The sequence below is a fragment of the Muntiacus reevesi genome, chromosome 19 (assembly GCF_963930625.1).
Source record: "Muntiacus reevesi chromosome 19, mMunRee1.1, whole genome shotgun sequence".
NCBI lineage: Eukaryota > Metazoa > Chordata > Mammalia > Artiodactyla > Cervidae > Muntiacus > Muntiacus reevesi.
The window spans coordinates 37,005,515-37,026,087 of NC_089267.1; the positions used below are offsets into that span (position 1 = coordinate 37,005,515).

The window sequence follows — 20,573 nt, forward strand, 5'->3', positions numbered from 1 at the left end:
AAGCACTGAAAAGGAGGACTTTTTTTCCTTGTAAACAGCAAACTTTCTGAAAGGAAATCTGGAAGAGAGCTCACAGATTTTGAAAAGCAACGTGAAGAAACCAAGTCCTTACCTTACAAAAGAACTTGATAAGAGTCCAGCAAATCCAACAGCAGCGCCCATGACAGCTGTTTTCCGACAACCAAATATGTCTGTGAAGACGCTGACAATCGGGCAGCAGAAGAAAATCATCCCCATGGAGAGAGAACTAACCCATGCTGCAAGAGAGGGGGAGACGGGCGACACTGTGACACAGGAATTCTAGTTGTTCTTATCCCATAGAATGTAAGATATAGTGAGAAAAGTACCAGTGCAGGAAAGACACTACTCAGACGGACGAATGGGGGAAGTTAGAATAAGTAACAAATCTGAATCATAGATCAAAGCGTTGGCAAGTACTCATTATAATTAGCAAAGCAATTATTTGTGTTTAGTGGAACTTCTGGAAAAAGTTTGTATCCTTAAATAAATCAAACATTCTCCTGGGACCTAATCTCTATCCTGATAACTATGGTTTTAAGCAACTTCTAATCTGTGGAAAGAAATCTGTCTTAAAAAATTGAAATATATTTAGGGACCCATGCCTAGGTGATCAACTGCAAAGAAACGATGACCACCGACCTCAACAGTGGTGAAACTTGAAGAAAAGGAGTTATAATCATATGAACACAGTAGTTAAGAATCAAACATCTGCCTAGAGCCTGGGCTTTGTGCTTTTGTTAAAGGAATCAAATCCACACAGGCAATTTATTGACCTAGATAGTAGTTACTGTATATTCACATTATTCATAAAACCATACACACATTTATCTTCTTTTTTGAAGGTATGTCATCATTCACAATAGAAAAGATTTAAGAATCAGGTCATAATTTCCTGTTCTGATACTGTAAAGACAAAAACAAAAGGAAAGCAAAAGAGAGACATAATGAGTACAAATGATCATAAATTTGTGCCAAAGAAATGATTGATCTTGTAAGACACTGAGTCTGTAAATTCTTAAAAAGTATAAAGAACGAGTGAGCCCTAAGTGAACATGAGCTATAAAACAAACAAATCCTTCAAGTCCCCAGCTCTAGAACTATCCAACAAATTCTTGGGCAAATCATTTCCTCTGAGTCTGTTTTCTCACCTTGAGAGGGGATTGAACACAGATCTTTCCAGAATTATTAAAGATTAGAGAAAATGTGTCTAAACCTCCACATCTAGCAGAGTGCTTAATAATGCAGAGTTTTAACAACAACAACAACAAATTTGTCTTATAAAATGAAATGATCTCCAGCATTCCACCCAGCTCTGACAGTCTACTAGTAAACCACTCTATTTCCTTAGCAAAGAAAGTTAAGTCCAGACAGACCCTGTACAAATGACTATTTGCTAATAATGGTATCCAAATAGAGCTTCACCAGACTAACAATTTCATTTAATTCTTTGCCTTCTTACATTTTAAGTTATTTTTTAATTATGTATATTTTATCAGCCATAATTTCTTTCCTTTCTTTCCTTACCAGAAAGGAGACAAAACACAATGAAGAGACTGAACAAACAATGCAGGCTTAGCTTAGGTGTTGGTGGGAGGGATTCAGAAGTAGACAGGAGAGAGGTGATGGGCCAGATATTAGCACAACCACAGCCCCAGATGCACCCGCTCAAGAAGTATGACTTTTTCAGCCCATGTTATATAAAAATGTTACTGATTTTTAACCATTTAATCTCATTCCAAAAAAATTTAGTTATCTATCATGTTGTTGAAACAATCTAAACCAGTCTAGTCAGACTAGAAGAACAGCATCCTAACCTTTATTTTTGGATGAAGGTACTTGACAAGTGAAACGCCAACACTAAACAGGAAATCACCTTAAGAAATTCAAGAGCAAATATTCATATTGCACTAATGTTCAGAGAAGTCAAGGCATGTTTCAAGAAGAAAAACAAGTCTTTATGTGTTATCTAGGTGTTGGTCTACCGTAACACCAAATGTGAAAATTTTTACAGAATCTTATGTCCACTGAACAAGCACTAAGTGCAGGATATAATCAAATACAACTTTACTTTTGTCTCGACTGCCGTCTGAAAATGCACGCGTGGGAGAAAATGTTCCCCTGCCACTCACTGCATGAGCACTTCGGCAAGCCCACCTGATCCTTGCAGCCAGGGCTGAGTAACAGAAAGGCTTCAGCTGCTTTAGGTTACAAGCTAACCTTCACTAGGAAATCAAATCCTTTTCCTCGGGAGGAGAGGAAGATCAGCTTGGTGTCTTTTCCCTGGCCCTCCTTCCCCTCACTAGCTAGTGCTCTCTCCAGAGTGGGGGGCGTGAGACAGGGCTGCTCGGAGAGAAGGCGAGGAGACCCCGACCTAACAGGCCCTGCCCAAAGGCCCGAATGCTGACGCCCGGGCGGACGCTTCCCCTCCGGTGCACTTCCATGGGTTCCTGCAAGTCTCACCTCAGAGTTCCCTCTGGCTACGGCTCCACAGACAAGAACAGCTCACTCTCCTCCTGGCTTTCTGGCTGGCACTTAAAAGACTCCCTGTTGGAGCCTCGCTGCCCTTCTAGACAGTTTATTCGGGCAGGGATCGATCAAAACAGCTCCTCTCTCCTCCACTCAGCCTGCCGCTGCTCCGCAGGAAATAGTCATGTTTCCTCTGCCCTGACAAACACTGGAGTGCGGGCAAATTCCACACGCCCCCCTCTTGCTGCGGGAGCAGCCGGCCAGCTGCAGTTCTCTCCTTGTTGGATTTCTCACGGGATTCAGGCCGCAGTCCTCTGTATCCCCTAACTGAAGAGAATGCCTTAAACCTCTAAGTGGTCCCTCTAAAGCTCCTCTCACTAGGTTATCAAGTGCGAGAGTGTGTACCCCAACTTCTCCCATGAGGGGTGGGTGGAAGGAAGCCACAGCATAACTTCATGAAAGAATCTTCACAAAATGCTCTTCATTGACCCATAAGTATCCTTCTTCTGGGTTTTAGAGCCTCTAACTAACTGGTCCTTGAACTATCCCACTCTTGAATTTCACACTTCTGTACCTTAATGCCTCAGCTAAATTCCCAACATCTTTTTTTTTTTTTTTGGCCGCACTGCACAGCTTGAGGGATCTTAGTTCCCCTGCAATAGAACCAGGGGAATCCTAACCACTGGACTAGCAGGGAACTCAAGAAATTCTCTTTTTAGAAAATTTTTATTGGAGTATAGCTGATTTATAATGTTGTGTTAGTTTTGGACATATAGCAAAGTGAATCAGTTATACATATACATATATTCACTTTTTTTTTTAAGATTCTTTTCCCATATAGGCCATCAGAGAATATTGAGTAGAGGTCTCTGTGCTATGCAGATTCTTATTAGTTATCTATTTATATACAGCACTGTATAAATGCCAATACCAATCTTCTGATTTATCCCCCCATCCCCTCGTAATTGTAAGTTTCTTTTCTACATCCATGACTCTATTTCTGCTTCATAAATAAGTTCATTTATACCCTTCTTTTATATTCCACATATAAGTGATATCATATCATATTTGTCTCTCTGTGTATAACTTACTTCACTCAGGATAATAATCTCTAGGCAAATCCATGTCACTGCAAATGACATTATTTCATTCTTTTTATGGCTGAGTAACATTGCATTGTATATATGTACCATATCTTCTTTAACCATTTCTCTGTTGATGGACATTTACGGTGCTTCCATGCCCTGGCTATTGTAAACACTGCTGCAATGAATACTGTGGTGCATGTATCTTTTCTAATTATGGTTTTCTCTGGGTATATGCCCAGGAGTGCGATTGTTGGGTCATATGGCAGTTCTATTTTTAGCTTTTTAAGGAACCCCCATATAACACACTGTTCTCCATAGTGGGTATACCAATTTACCTTCCCACCAACAGTGTAGGAGAGTTCCCTTTTCTACATGCTCTCCAGCATTTACTGTTTGTAGATTTTTGATGATGGCCATTCTGACTGGTGTGAGGTGATACCTCACTGTAGTTCTGATTTGCATTTCTCTAATAGTGATGTTGAGCATCTTTTCATGTACTTTCTGGCTATCCATATGTCTTTTTTGGAGAAATGTCTATTTAGATAGTCTGCCCATTTTTTAATTGGAGTTTTTTTTTATTTTCAGCTACATGAGCTGTTTGCATATTTTGGAGATGAATCCCTTGTCGGTTGCTTTGTTTGAAATATTTTCTCCCATTCTGAGGGCTGTCTTACTGTTTTGTTTATGGTTTCCTTTGCTATGCAGAAGCTTTTAAGTTTAATTAGATCCCACTTGTTTATTTTTACTTTTATTTTCATTATTCTGGGAGGTAGATCAAAAAAGATCCTGTCAAAGAGTGTTCTATGTTCTTCTCTAGAGTTCTATCGTGTCCAGGCTTACATTTAGGTCTTTAATCCATTTTGAGCTTATTTTTGTGTGTGGTATTAGGAAGTGTTTTAATTTCATTCTTTTACATGTAGCTGTCCTATTTTCCCAGCACCACATACTGAAGAGACTGTCTTTTTTCCATTGTATATTCCTGCCTCTGTCATAGATTACGTGACCAAAAATATGAATTCTTCAATGAATCTATTACTTGACACTGTTTCTGTAAAATTTTAACATGGCATAACGAAGAATCCAAGGTTTTACAGATTATGCTATACACCATAAAAATAAAAGAGCCTGTTGTTCTCTTCTGACCCTTCCAAGTCTGACTATAATCACTATTAATGATAGAAGCTGAGAAACTGAAAGACACAGTCACTCTATCCAGCATGGTAAATTTTGTTTAAAAAATGCAAACTAGCCCTAACCCCTCCATGTAATTTGATCAAAAATCCACACAGGGCTTCCTAATACTGTTGAAGAGCAAATATTTTCCAGTGGAAGAGATACTATTTAAAATGTGGAATAACAACATTCCAAGTAAAAGTGCCTATTATGTAAGCTCTCGGCACTATCATAGGCTCCTGAGAATATTAAAACAACTAAAATATTTTTCTACCTTCCAATAATTTCCATCTAGTAATATACATATGGAAATAGAGGTCCAACCAGAACACCATATAGAATGTGCTAAATGTCTTAAGAGATATAGATTTCAAAAAATGTATCATAAGGAAAGGATTAAAAATCTCCTGAAAATTTACCAGCATAGAATCCCTAATCAGCAAAGCTTGTTACATACTACTGTATCTTCTTCTCATTTGCAATACTGTTTTTAAAATGTAAGTAGATTATGTTAGTAATAAAATTCAGATATTTTAAAATGTTAATGACTTCATAGTAGACCTCTTTGGCATTAATAGTATTTCTCAATGAATTGTACTTTTATATATTTACTGTTGTTGTAGAGTGGCATACCTATGTATGTAATGAATTGATTTTGAGGTTGTTGGCACTTCTATAGGATTCAAGTTAGCTAAGTTATGTAATACATAAACTCCATTTTCCCTTAAAAAAAATAAAACAATAAAGAAAGAAAGACTTTAGAATGTGTTTGTATACTCTTATTTGAATATGTGTTTGATTTTAACAGAGAGAAACATCCAAAAGAGACCAGGTAGCAAAATCTTTTTTATAAAGTAACAATCAATATGGTTAGCATAAATACAAATTCAATTCAAATTCTGTGTAACTGTTAACAGTTATAGTAAGGCAACCATAAAAGTACAAATTAAATACAAATTTTAAAAAACAATAAATTATAAACTATATATATATATATAACTATATATATAATATATCATTATGCTGCTGCTGCTGCTAAGTCGCTTCAGTTGTGTCCGACTCTGTGAGACCCCATAGGTGACAGCCCACAGGCTCCCCCCATCCTTGGGATTCTCCAGGCAAGAACACTGGAGTGGGTTGCCATTTCCTTCTCCAATGCAGGAAAGTGAAAAGTGAAAATGAAGTCGCTCAGTCATGTCTGACTCTTCACAACCCCATGGACTGTAGCCTACCAGGCTCCTCTGTCCATGGGATTTTCCAAGCAAGAGTACTGGAGTGGGGTGCCATTGCCTTCTCCAATATATAATTATATTATATATTAAATATAATATATATTATAGTATATATTGTAACTATTATATATATAATTTAATATTATATATATATATATATATATATATATACATATAAAAGTAACAATCAGCTTTCCAGTTTCCCCATCCAGACTCTCTTTGTTTCCTATTCCATACAAAGAACAAATCCTCATCTCTCAGCATGGCCAAAGGAAAATACAAGTCACTCCAAAGAAGTGGTTAGGTTTAATATTTAAAAAGAGTTTCCTGCATATTAAGTAAAACAAAAATGTTATAATTATGTGGATGTAAATGACTACAAGGACAAAATGTTTACAATTGAAAACACCTAAAGGGAAGACTTACTGTAGTTAGTTGAAGGCTGATAAATACTCTTTCACCCTGTTTTGAGAGCTCCAACCCCCATTTCCACTTGATCTTGGCCTTTTTCATGACAGCTTTGCTCTGTAATAGAACATTGGTCTATTTGGTCTAATAGACTCAAATAAACATCTAAATACTATTTAACAAAGTTCCAATGACTTTTGGAACGTGGTATTGTCTGGTAACTACACAAAACTTCAGAAACGAGTAAACTGTACTTGATTTGACCATTTTATTGCCAATCAAAAGGTTATTTGGGAGCTATATTTCACTTAGGAGTGGTTTTGAAGTTATTTGCTATCAACTTCTGTTAATCGCAGCAGAGTGAAGTGGTCAAGTAAGTTCTCTTACAGATAATAACTGTGTTGGGGGAAAAAAACTTATTTAAACACACTGGGAAATATTTTAAAACAGACAGAAGTTTGAGGAGAGTTTTCTTCCCTGGTGGCTCAGACCAAAAAGAACTTGCCTGCGATGTTGGGAGACCAGGTTCAATCCTTGGGTTGGGAAGATTCCCTAGAGAAGGAAATGAAAACCCACCCCGGTATTCTTGCCTGGAAAATCCCATGGACAGAGAAGTCTAGCAGGCTACAGTCCATGGCGTCTCAAAGAGTTGGACACGACTGAGTGACTAACACCTCCTTTTCCCTTTTACACTTGGAGAAGCTGAATCTGGAAGAAATAAAAATTACGTTTGTGGGCCTTCTTGAAGATCAACAAACTGCAGATTCTGGGTGGACTAGTAAGGGGCCAGACTAAAGAAAAGCAACAGCTGGAGGGGAAAGAAAAAAAAGCAACAGTTGGAAACTGTATGAACTGAACAGACATATCAGCTGCTACATACCACAGACAGACAGACTTTGCAGTTTGAGCGCAGGCAAAGTAACTGCCTCCCAGGAACAAAAACTCAATAATACCTGGACAAACACAATGGAATGGAATTCAAATATTATCTACAATGTTCAAGTATTCAACCTAAAATTACCAGACATGCAAAGAAACAGGTAATAAATATGAATTGACACTGAATGGACTCAGATGTTGAATTCAGAAAACAAAAACTATAAAATGTCTGTTATAATTATGTTAGAAGTATTGATATTAATGGATAGTAATTTAAAAGTAAAATACAGAATTACTGAGTGAAGAGATAGGGAATCTCAACAGTGAAATGTAAACTACAAGAAAACAGAGATTTTAGGGGTGAAAAGTACAATAGCTAGAAAAAATGCATTATGATAGGCTCATACGTAAGAACGAATCTGGGACTTTGAAGACAAAGATTACCTAATACAAGAAAAGAGAAAAATAATACTGAAGGAGAATGAACAAAGTCTCAGAGATCTTAGAATGGACATCTAGGAGATTTCCACTACAAGAAATCTTAGAGAAAGTTCCACAGACTGAAGGGAAAAGACATCAGTTGACAACTCAGGTCCAAAGGAAGGACCGGAACATACAAACACACACAACACACTGCTTTCTCACATTTCTTTATAAGATACATGACTATTTAAAGCAAAAATTGTGACAATGTGTGTGCAGCAGTGCTTAGCTGCTTCTCGTGTCTGACTCTGTGACCCCATAGACTGCAGCCCGCCAGGCTCCTCCGTCCACAGAATTTTCCAGACAAGAATACTGTGGGTTGCCATTTCCTCCTCCAGGGGAATCATCCTGACCCAGGGATCGAACCCACATCTCCCGTGGCTTCTGCATTGGCAGGCAGATTCTTTACCACTGAGCCACCGGGGACAGATGTATTATAATACATCTATAATACATATATGATACATATATTATATATGATAACAGCACTAAAGATGGAAGTAAATGAAATTACACTACCACAAGATTCCTGTACTTTATCTGAAGCAATTCCATATCAACTTAAAATACATTGAGATATATGTTGTAATCCCTAAAGATAGCACTTTTTAAAAAAATGCAGAAATACAGCTTGAAAGCAAATAGAGAAATTAAAACTGATTACTAAGAACTAGTTGATTAATGTAAAGGAAGGCAGAAGAGAAAGAAGAACAAGAGGCAGATGAGACAAAACCAAATAGCAAAACGTCAGACCTAAATGACTATATCAGTAATGATATTAAAGAAAAATAAAGACTCCAAGCAAATGGCAAAGACTGTCTAACTGGATTTAAAAAAAAATCAAGAATCACTTATATCCTATTTAAAGAGATGCACTTTAAATACAAATACACAAATAACTTAGGAATAAAAAAGATGGGAAAAGATATGCCATGAATTAATAGCCCTAAGAAGACTGGAATGGCTGCACTAATACCAGACAAAACAGACTTCAAGGCAAGTAGTTTTACTGGAAATAAAGAGGGATTCTAATGATAGAAGTCTCAACACATCAGGAAGATATAACATTGACAAACCTATATACACCTAATATTAACAGAGCTTCAGAAACACAAGAAGGAAATTTGATCTCTACTTTACAACATATTTTTACTTACCTCAAAATGAATCATAAAAATGAAATTTGAAACTGAAAAGTATAAAACTTCTAGGAAAAAACATTGGAGAAAACCATTGTGACCTTGGGTTAGGCAAAGATTTCTTAGACACAACATCAAAAACATAATCCACAGAAAAAACTTCACTTCAGCAAAATTAAGAATTACTATTTGAAAGGCACTTTTAAGAGAATGAAAAGGCAAGCCATAAACTGGGAGAAAAGACTGGCAAGTTATATATCTTACAAAAAAAAAAAAAAAAAACCTGCACCCAGATTATAAAAAGAATTCTCAAAACTCAATAAAAACCAAGCAATCCAATTTAAAAATATGTAAAAAAGATCTGAACAATCTCTTCACAAAAGATATACAAATAGAAAATATTCATTTTTGAAAAGATGCTCAACATCATTAGCCATGAGGAAAATATAAATTAGAACAATGAAAAAACCACACACACCTATTCAAATGGCTAAAATGGCTAATCATACCAAGTGTTGGTAAGGATGTTAGGATGTAAGGATGTCATACACTGCTACTGGGAATTTAAAATTGGACAACCATTTTGGAAAACTGAGTAGCAATTTTTTTTCAGCTAAATACATCCCTATTATATGATCCAGCCATTCCACTCCCAGGTATTTACCTAAGAGAAACAAGAGCATATGTCCATACAAAACTTAAGTACAGATGGTTATAGTTGTCTTATTTCTAATAGTGAAAAACTGCAGAGTCCAACTCTTCAGAAATAAAGTGACTGGATAAACAAATGATGGTATGTTCATATAATGGAGCATGCGTGCATATGAGCTTAGTCACTGCAGTGGTGTCCAGCTCTTTGCAGCCCCATGGACTGGAGCCCACCAGGCTCCTCTGTCCGTGGAGATTCTCCAGGCAAGAATACTGGAGCAGGTTGCCACGCCCTCCTCCAGGGGATCTTCCCCACCCAGGGATCGAACCCTCATCTCTTATGTCTCCTGCATTGGCAGACAGGTTCTTTACCACTAGTATCACCTGAGAAGCCCATATAATGGAATACTACTACCCAGCAAAATACCAGGACTGAACTACTGATAAATACAACAACATGGATGAATACCAAAATACTCATACACGGTGAAAAAAAAGACGAAAAAGGAATATATAAAGCATGATTCCATTTATTAAAAATTTCCTAAAAATATAAGCCAATATACAGGACAGGAAGCATATCAGTGTTCACCTCGTTGTGGAGAGGGATACGGAGGGAGGGATTGTCAAAGACACAAAGAAAGCTGAGTGTGATGGACATGTTCATTACCTGGACTGTGGTGGTTGTGTCTCACTGGTGTATACATATGACAACTCATAAGATTACCTACTTTATTTCATGTAATACAGCTTACTTCATGTTGACTATACGATAATGTTGCTTTTAAAAAAGTAAGAGTAAGAGAAACCCTGTATTTATATGAGATGGTAGACACTCACTAAACTTAACTGTGATCATCAGTTCATGATGTATGTAAGTCAAATCATTATTCTGTACAATCTTATAACTGACATACAACACTACCTCTCAATAAAACTGGAAGGAAAAAATACAAACCTATATGGAGGTTTTCAACAACAATAACAAAAATAGATGTCATAAAAAACAAACACACAAAACTGACAGAACTAAAGGGAGAACTAGACAAATCCACAGTCACAGTTGTATATTTAAGCACATCACTCTCAGTAATTAATAGAACAGGAAGACCAAAATATAAACGTCTGGATGACAGTATCAAGCAGCTTAACTGACATTTACAGAACACTATATCCAACACCAACTGCAGAAGGCTGTTTGCTCTGCCAGCAAAATTTTTAATCACTGATGAGGGTAGAGTGGGGTGGGGAAAGATGGAAGGAGAACTAACACACACAAAATGCCACTTAATCCATGGGTAGTGTCTGCATAAAACTGTCATCAGATTCTCAGGCAACACTGTGAGGTATTATGTTCATTTTAAAGACAGGGAAAAAACAGATTAGAGCTATTCAGCAACTTGCCAAGGTTATTTATGCAACTCTGGTGAGATTCCAGGTGGAAAAGGGAATAAGAAAACATGCCCAAAGTTCTTCATTAAAAAACATCCACCAGACTTCCCTGGTGCGCAGTGGGTAAGAATCCGCCTGCCAACGCAGGGGGATACGGGTTCGATCCCTGGTCTGGGAAGATTCCACATGCCGTGGAACAGCTAAGCTCACACACAACTTCTGAGCCCATGCTGTAGAGCCCATAAGCTGCAACTACTGAAGCCTGCATGCTCTAGGGCCCAGGAGCCACAACTAATGACCCCTATGCCGCAACTACGGAAGGTCACTTGCCGTAGAGCCAGCAAACCCAACTACTGAACCTGCATGCTGAGCTACTGGAGCCTGTGTGCCTGGAGCCTGTGATCCACAACAAGAAAAGCCACCACAGTGAGAAGCCCACCCACCACAACAAAGAGTAGCCCCCCAACTAGAGAAAGCCCGTGGTGCACAGTAACAAAGACCCAGTGCACCCAAAATAAATATTTTAAAAAAAAATCCACGAGAGAAAAAGGAACCCTCCTACACTGTTGGTGGGCATGTAAATTGGTGCAGCCACAGTGGAGAACTGTATTGTTCCTGTTCGGTCGCTAAGTCCTATCCGACTCTTTGCAACCCCATGGACTGCAGCACACCAGGCTTCCCTGTCCTTCATCATCTCCCAGAGTTTGCTCCAACTCATGTCCATTGAGGTGGTGATGCCATCCAACCACCTCATCCTGTCGCCCCGTTCTCCTCCTGCCCTCAACCAGAACAGTATGGAGGTTCCTTAACAAATGAAAAATAGAGCTGCCATATAATCCAGCAATCTCACTCCTGGCATATATCTGGAAAAACAAAAACTCTAATTGGAAAATGCACCCCAATGTTCACTACAGCACTATTTACAATAGCCAAGACATGGAAGCAATCTAAGTGTCCACTGACAGATGGATAATTAAAAAGATGTGTTGTCTATACACACAATGGAATGCTATTTGGCCATAAAAAATGAAATAATGCCATTTGTAGCAACACGGATAGACCTAGAGATTATCATACTAAGTGAAGTAAGTCAGAAAGAGAAAGACAAATGTTAAATACCATAAGATATCACTTATGTGTGGAGTCTAAAGTATGATACAAACAAATTTATTTACAAAACAGAAATACTCACAGACATAGAAAACAAACATGGCTATAAAATGGCAAATGGGGTAGGGGAGGGATAAATTAGGAGTTTGGGATTATCAGGTAAAAACTACTATATATAAAATAAACAATAAGGTCCTACTATACAACCCAGAGAACTTTATTCAATATCCTGTAATAAACCATAATGAAAAACAATATGAACTATATATACTTGAATATACATATATCTGAATCACTTCACTGTACACCAGAAACTAATACCTTGTATACTTTGATTTTTAAAACTATTAATTAAATAGCAGAGAAATGAAAGAATATGAAAGCAATATAAAAGATTAACAAAACTAAAAGCTGGTTCTTTGGAAAGATAAACACAATTGACAAAACTTTAGCTAGACTAACCAAAAAAAAAAGACAGGACTCAAATGAGTAATATTGTAAATATATATGTACAGCATGGTAAATATCAGTTAACAGTACTATATTGTATACTTGGAAGTTGCTATGAGCATAAATCCTAAAATGCTTACCACAAAAATAAAGTTGCAACCATATGAGCTGATAGATGTGTTAACCTGTTTGTGGTAATCATTTCACACTATGTATGTATATAAAATAAACACACTGTACACCTCAAAAAAAAACCCCACCAGGTACCATACTTGATGCTGATAAAAACCTATCCCACTCTGCAGAAGCTCACAATCTAACTTAATTGCATTATGGTTTTCTCCAGATATATGACCAGGAGTAGGACTGCAGGATCATATGGTAGCTCTATTTTTAGTTTTTTCAGGAACGGCCACACTGTTCTCCCAAGTTGCTGTACTAATTTACATTCCCAGCAACAGTGTAGGAGCGTTCCCTTTTCTCCACACCCTCTCCAGCAATTATTCTTTGCAGACTTTTTGATGATGGCCATTCTCACTGGTGTGAAGTGATACCTCATTGTAGTTTGGATAAAAATCTTTCTCTCTTGCTCACAGCACTAAAGGAAAGAAAGAACTGTCTTAGCCAAATCAAAATTATCTCTGCCATTCTGTTTAACTTCAAAATCAGATGGCTATTGAAAGGACAACAGTGAGAAAAGTAGACAGGTAACCAAGGAAGGCCTAAAATGGACGCGATGAGATGAGCTAGAGCCCCATAACAGGGACCCCTGCCCTGGGCCCCCCCCACCCCATCAAACAGCACTGATACAGCGAGACTCATAACCCTGAACAGTCTTCCTTGTTCAGGCTTCAGAGAAGCATCTCCACGCCTGTTGTCCTATGTCCAGGGAGCGAAAGGAGATTTCACCTAAACGGCATGAAGTAAGCTGTGGCTGTACCACTGCCAGACTCAGACTGGCACCAGAGAGGCCTTGGATGCCTGCAGAGTAGGGCCAGGAGAAGCACTCAGCTAAGAGGTAAGAGAAAAGCAAAATCCTTCCTCCTAGAGAACCCCAACACAATCGATTCTTTCATAATGAAGCTGTACTTCAAAGCAGTGTTGAGTGTTCATTTCCTGTGCCATTCATGGTTCTGGTGTACTAAGCAGGGTTGTCATAACTATTGGTGAATACACACACATCGGGGAATCTGTAATATGAATGACACATGACACTTCATACGCTGGGAGTTAACAGACACTGAACGCTAGAACATTTCTGATTTTATTAAACTATTTCATAAGATTTTAACAAATTTCAAAAATAAATCAAATTCAGCTATAAAGTTTGTATTTAAAATTAAAATTCTTGATATTCTGTATTTTGCCTTTTTTTTCCTCTCGTATAACAATTTTAAAGAGATATAATTCACACACCATAAAATTAGATCTCTTATAAAAGTCAGTGGTGTTCAGTATATTCACAACATTATGCAACCATCATCATCCAATTACAGACCATTTTCCTCACCCCAAAAAGAAACCCTGTATCCACTAGTAGTCACTCCCATTCCTTCCCCAGAGCCCCTGGTGACCACTAATCTGCTTTCCATCTTTATAGAATTGCCTATGCCATTATTCTTGCCTAGAGAATTCCACCGACAGAGGAGCCTGAAGGGCCACAGTCCATGGGGTTGCAAAGAGTCAGACACGACTGAGAAATTTTTCACCATTCTGGACATAAGGGATTACCAGGTGGCGCTAGTGGTAAACGATCTGCCTGTCAACGCAGGAGACTTAAGAGATGCAGACTGGATCCCTGGGTCGGGAAGATCCCCTGGAGGAGGGCATGGCAATCCACTCCCATGTTCTTGCCTGGAGAATTCCAGGGACAGAGGAGCCTGGCAGGCTATGGTCCATAGGATCACAGAGTCAGACACGATTCAAGCAACTTAGCACGCACACATTCTGGATGTAAAACATGTTTCCTTTTTTTTTTTAATCTTTTAATTGAAGGATAATTGCTTTACAGAATTTTGCTGTTTTCTGTCAAACCTCAACCTGAACCAGCCATAGGTATACACATATCCCCTCCCTTCTGAACCTCCCTCCCCTCTCCCTCCCCATCCCACCCCTCTAGGCTGATACAGAGCCCTGTTTGAGTTTCCTGAGACATACACCAAATTCCCATTGGCTGTCTATTTTACATAGGGTAATGTAAGTTTCCATGTTACTCTCAACATACATCTCACCCTCTCCTCCCCTCTCCCCACGTCCATAAGTCTATTCTCTATGTCTCTTTCTCCATTCATGCTTCCATTTTTGTCTAGCTTCTTTCATTTAGTATGTTTTCAAAGTTCATCCAAATTGTAAAATATGTTAGTACTTTGTTCCTTTTTGTGACTGAGTGATATTTCATTTACGAATATACCACGTCATTTATCCATTCATTCACTGATGGATACTTAGATTGTTTCCTCTTTTCAGTTATAATGAACAGCACTCCTGTGAATACTTGTGCACAAAGTTCTACAGGCACATATACTTTATTTTTTCCTTTGATGCCTGTGCTTCTGATGTCATAGCTAAGAAATCACTGCCTTATCCAAGGTCATGAAGATTTATGCCTATGTGTTCTTCTGATAGTTGTACAGTTTCAGCTTTTTAAGTCCATAATTCATTTTTAATTAATTTGTGTATATGGTATGAGATAAAGAGTCCATATTCATTCCTAATGTGGCTGTCCAGCTGTTCCAACACCATTAGTTAAGAAGACTATCCCTTCGCCCACTGAATTGTTTTGCCTTGCTTTGTCTTAATAATTTTTAATATTTAGGACAAAAATCATACCATTTTAAAAACAAAATTTTATTTGTTAGTTTTATATACATAACTGTTACACAATAAATTGCACATACAAAGTGTTCAGTGAGAAGCTCTGGCATGTGTATATGCTCATGCACCCACTTCTACAACCAAGACAATGAAATTTCTATCACTCAAAAAGTTTCTTCATGCCCCTCTGTAATTCTTCCCTCCTGTCACTTCCCATGCAACACTGATTCATTTTCTGTCACTGTAGACTAGTTTTCAGGCTTTTACCTAACTGGAATCCTACAATATCTACTTTGGTTTATGCTTTTACATTTATTATTTTTTTGGCCACGCCGTAAGGTATGTGGGATCTTAGTTCCGCAACCAGGGATCGAACCCGTGTTCCCTGCAGTCAAAGTGCTGAGTCCTAACCACTGGACAACCAGAGAATTCCTACATTGACTTTTCTTTTTGGTTGCACTTGGGTCTTTGTTGCTGCACAAGGGCTTTCTCTAGTTGCGGTGATCAGGGGCTACTCTTCATTGCGTGTGTGGGCTTCTCACTGCAGCGGCCCCCCTGTGGTACCGCACAGGCTCTAGGCACTCGGGCTTCAATAGTTGCGGCATTTGAGTCCAGGAGTTGTGGCACAAGGGCCTAGCTGCTCCTCAGCAATGTGGAATCTTCCCCAACCAGGGATGGAAGCCACGTCCCCTGCATCAGCAGGCGGACTCCCCACCACTCCACCACCCCTACATTTACTTTAATTTACATCTTTGTAGAAAATTATTCAAATATTACAGTTTGAATACAGTACTTTTTAATCCTTAAATCGTCATAAGACTAGATCTTGTTACTAGTACACCAAAATATCTTGATAACAGTGGTTTTGCTGAAATAAGGTAAATAATTTCATAGAATAATTACATAGTAAGTTTTAAATGTCCTTATTTTACTTAATTACTCCTCCAAACATTACAGGTCTATCAAAAGAAAACACTTTAAATAATAACTGAATTGATAACTAAATTGATTGAATTCAATTATCTTTGATATTTTGCTTTCAGTTATTTAAAGCCACAACTTTACATATTTCCTAGTTTTGTTGCTATGAAGGTTGACAAGGTACAGAGCATATCTTAACCATTTTCAGACATACGGTATGTAGGACTCCATTTGTACTTTAGAAGCAGGCTGGGTTGGCAACATTCTGTTTCTTCATAAGTGTTTATAATTATCTTTCAAAATATACAGGCAAGCTTTTGCTCTTTTCTATACACAGGTTCCTTTGTGGCTCAGCTGGTAAAGAATCCGCCTGCAATGCAGGAGATCTGGGTACAATCCCTGGGTTGGGAAGATCCCCTGGAGAAGGGGAAAGGCTACCCACCCCAATATTCTGGCCTGGAAAATTCCATGGACTGTATAGTGAAAGGGGTCGCAAAGAGTTGGACACAACTGAGCGACTTTCACTTGTATATAGGTTATATTTCACAGTAAAAGAAAGAGGAAAGAAGAAGGAAAAAGCATCTCAGAAGGTCACAACACTGATGAACACTATATATCCTCCAACTAAACTTAGTGTAAAGAATGGTGAACTTCCCTGGATGGTTCAGTGGTTAAGATTCGGTGCTTCCATGGCAGGGTGCAAGGGCAGTCACTATGTTCACTTGTTTACTTACAAATTCAGCTTTTGGAGGATTTGAACCAAACCTACAGCTCTCCAGGAGGTCACTCGCTGAGGCAATCAGGGAGGGGAGGGACCTTCTACAGACCAACTCCAATACTAACAGAAGGGCTGGGAGGGAAACCAAGCGAAAGAACATCCACGCGGCACCGCGACAGGCCAGGCACAGAGCCAAGGGCTTTCCACATAGATATGTCATTTAAGCCTTGCAACAGCTCTGGCCGACGAGGATTACGGGCTCCATTTCACTGGGAGGAAAGCTAAAGCTCACAAAGATTACTTCTCCAAAAAGTCACAGAGCTGGTTAGTACAGTGCTGGCTCAGGGCCAGCTTGCTGAGGATTCATTCACCAAATACACCAAATTGATTGACTCGTCAATGAAGGGAGAAAGATCTAGGAATTGGAAAAACAAGCAAACCATCAAGATGAATATGATGACCAACCAAGGGGTTCAAAGACCAGATTCTAGTCTCAGCTCCTTGACATCACACACCTCCCTGCCTGGAATACACTCCTGCCATCCTGTACCCCATTTATTCATTCATTCCAACTCTTACTAGGTAAGAACTATTTTTTAAAAAAGCATTTGTTTCACTTTATGCTTATATAATGTGTACTCAGCTGGTAAAGAATCCACCTGCAATGCAGGAGACCCCACTTTGATTCCTGGGTTGGGACGATCCCCTGGAGGAGGGTATGGCAGCCCACTCCAGTATCCTTGCCTGGAGAATCCCCATGCACAGAGGAGCCCAGCAGGCTACAGTCCACAGGGCTCGCAGAGTTAGACACGCCTGAGCGACTAAGCACACAGTGTGTACTATATGCCAGGTAGTTCTAGGTGGTTTTTTTTATTTAACTATTAATCCATTTAATCCTCATAACAACCCTATGAGGAAGGCACCATTAGGATCCCCCTTTTCCTAAGGAAACCAAGGAACAGAGAAATTAATTTGCCTCAGATTGTGTGCATCTGAAAGTCGCTCAGTCATGTCCAACTCTTTGTGACCCCATGGACTATACAGTCCATGGAATTCTCTAGGCCAGAATACTGGAGTGGGTAGTCGTTCCCTTCTCCAGGGGATCCTCCCAACCCAGGGATCAAATCCAGGTCTCCTGCATTGCAGGCAGATTCTTTACCATCTGACCCACCAGGGAAGCCCAAGAATAATGGGCTATCCCTTCTCCAGAGGATCTTCCTGACTCAGGAATGGAACTGGGATCTCCTGCATTGCAGGTGGATTCTTTACCAGCTGAGCTACTAGGGAAGCCCTAAGATCACACAGCTAGTAAGTAACCTAGTCAGGATTCAAACACAAGCAGTTGGATCATGCTCTTAACCACTATACATTGCTACCGATTAAAAAACAGATTATCCTGAAAAACAAAACAAAAACAAGATTTTTGCACCAGATTATCCTGGTGGGAAAAAGCTACTCTATTATCCTAGAGGACTCAAAACAGATGGGCAGGTGGCAGCATGGATGATGGCTAAATGGAACTCAAGTCTGGAGTCGGTGGATAAGGGTGCACTGGCAGAAAGACAGGTCAACAATAGCAGCAAACAAGAGTGGCCTCTCTGCCCAGTAAGGCTGCAGCCTCCCCGAGGGCAGGTGTAACACGTGTGTGTGTGTGTGCGCGTGCTGAGTCACATCAGTCATGCCTGACTCTTTACAATCCCGTGGACTGTAGTCCACCAGGCTCCTCGGTCCATGGGATTCTCCAGGCAAGAGGACAGGAGTGGGCTGCCCTACCAGACCACAAGGCAGCCCAACACACACAACAGGATGCCTGGGGCTGAGAGTCAATCAGCTGCGGCACCCGAAAACGGGCAGAGGCTTGGGGAAAAGTGCCTCTTTCCAGGCACTGTTCGTGTGTAAGCACAAAGGAAATGGCCACGTGTCAGTGACAGGTTCACTGAAGACCTTCACACAAGCTTCCATACTACAGAAGAAAACCTCTATTCGAATTTAACAGGGAGTTCTGCTCCCCCAGCAATCTCAGGGTGCTGACTCCACTGCACTGCGATTCATCTAGAACACATTCTCCCTGACCTACACACACACACACACACACACACTCCAGTACCAACGTGCACCTCACGTTTTTGTTGTGACAAAATTAGAGCAGTTTCGTACGCTCTATACAAAGAGGTGCTTTAAAGCAAGCTAGATATTCTGATACTGTGATGTGTCTCATAATTAAATATTCCAGTTCATAACTCAAATGGAGGCTTCCATAATTTAAAGTGTGATGGTCTGAAATTAACAGCAAACCTGATTTTGAAATTTTCGTTAAGTAAATTATTTTCCCTCAGGCAGATGGAATCCAACGTGCCAAGGTCCCTCTCTCTACCTCCCTCCCCTCCAAAAAAGCAAAATTTCAAAAGGAATGATGGAGAAATTAAGAAATAATCTATCAATTGTCTCAGACCTTCTCCAAACAGGTTTAACAGGATTTCTACTGATTACTTTGTCCCACTGCCTTTCACTTACCTCTTGTCACAGCCAAAAACCCAAGAGGAAAAGGCTAATTTGGATGGAGGAACTATCAGTAAACATCCTGAACATGGGATTCCATCCTCAGGGTGCTTGGCTTTACATCATGGAAGACTTGAGTCCCAAGTGGCTAGTCTGTAGTTATTCAAATTTGAAACTGAAAAACCACTTTGAATTAAATTGAATTTAAATACAGAGTAACAGCTTTATCACTAAAATAGTATTTGTCAAGTATGTACTTTGTTCTTCCACTCTGATAAAACTGGTTTTATAAACAATAAGTAACTATTAAAGCCACTGAAAAAAGCAAAACATTGATAATTCTGACAAACTCTGATACACTGCTCACTAAAGCTTTACCCTCAGTTAAAGTACCATATCAGGTAGGGATTATTTTTCCTCTTCTCCAACACTGAACTTAACCAGATTGTTAGTTTCACATGGCTCCAATCACTGTATTTTTCCATTTCCCCTTGGCTCTCTTGGAAGCCTGACAGACTGCATGGAAAGATGAAGACTTTCCAAGGTCCAAACACACAGCTGCTCCTTCCAAGGCCAGCTCTGAAACTGACGTGGCTGCCTGGTAGGCATCATCCCAATCAATTATTAATGCCCTGTAGCCCTTTCACATTCCACGCTTCTCACTGGAGAGGCTTATTACTTAACTTAAAAACCCTGATAACATAATGCTAAATGAAAAATGAATATGCTATAGCTATGTACAAATTATACACAAATAAACACAAGAACTGGAAGTGAATGTGAAAAGATAAAAACAGCTAATTTACTAGGATAAAGATTTTTCTTGATTTATAAATTACGATTATATTGTTTCTGCAATAAAAACCACTAAAGAGGTAGTAATCACAATCTGTCATTAGTTAAGCCCCCTTCTGTAAGGGACAACACATACTCTTTTGAAGAAACAGAGGTACTGATTTTCTCCTCAATAAGCGGCCTTTTAAAAATTTTTTTATTTATTTTCGGCTATGCTGGGTCTTTGCTGCGGCACATGGCCTTTCTCTAGCTGCGGCGATCGGGGGTTACTCTTTGTTGCAGTGTGTGGGCTTCTCTTGTTGCAGAGCACAGGCTCCAGGGGCTCAGCTTGCAAGCC

At 39.3% G+C, this 20,573-nt stretch overlaps 1 protein-coding gene across 1 annotated transcript in view; it reads right to left on the minus strand.

Moving 5' to 3' along the window:
- Positions 1 to 20,573, minus strand: part of SLC16A10 (solute carrier family 16 member 10) — a 117,076-nt gene that overhangs the window by 47,594 nt on the left and 48,909 nt on the right. The window contains exon 2 of the mRNA XM_065911252.1: positions 113 to 257. Within this exon, the coding sequence (XP_065767324.1) occupies positions 113 to 257 (145 nt within the window). The remainder of the gene's footprint in view (positions 1 to 112; positions 258 to 20,573) is intronic.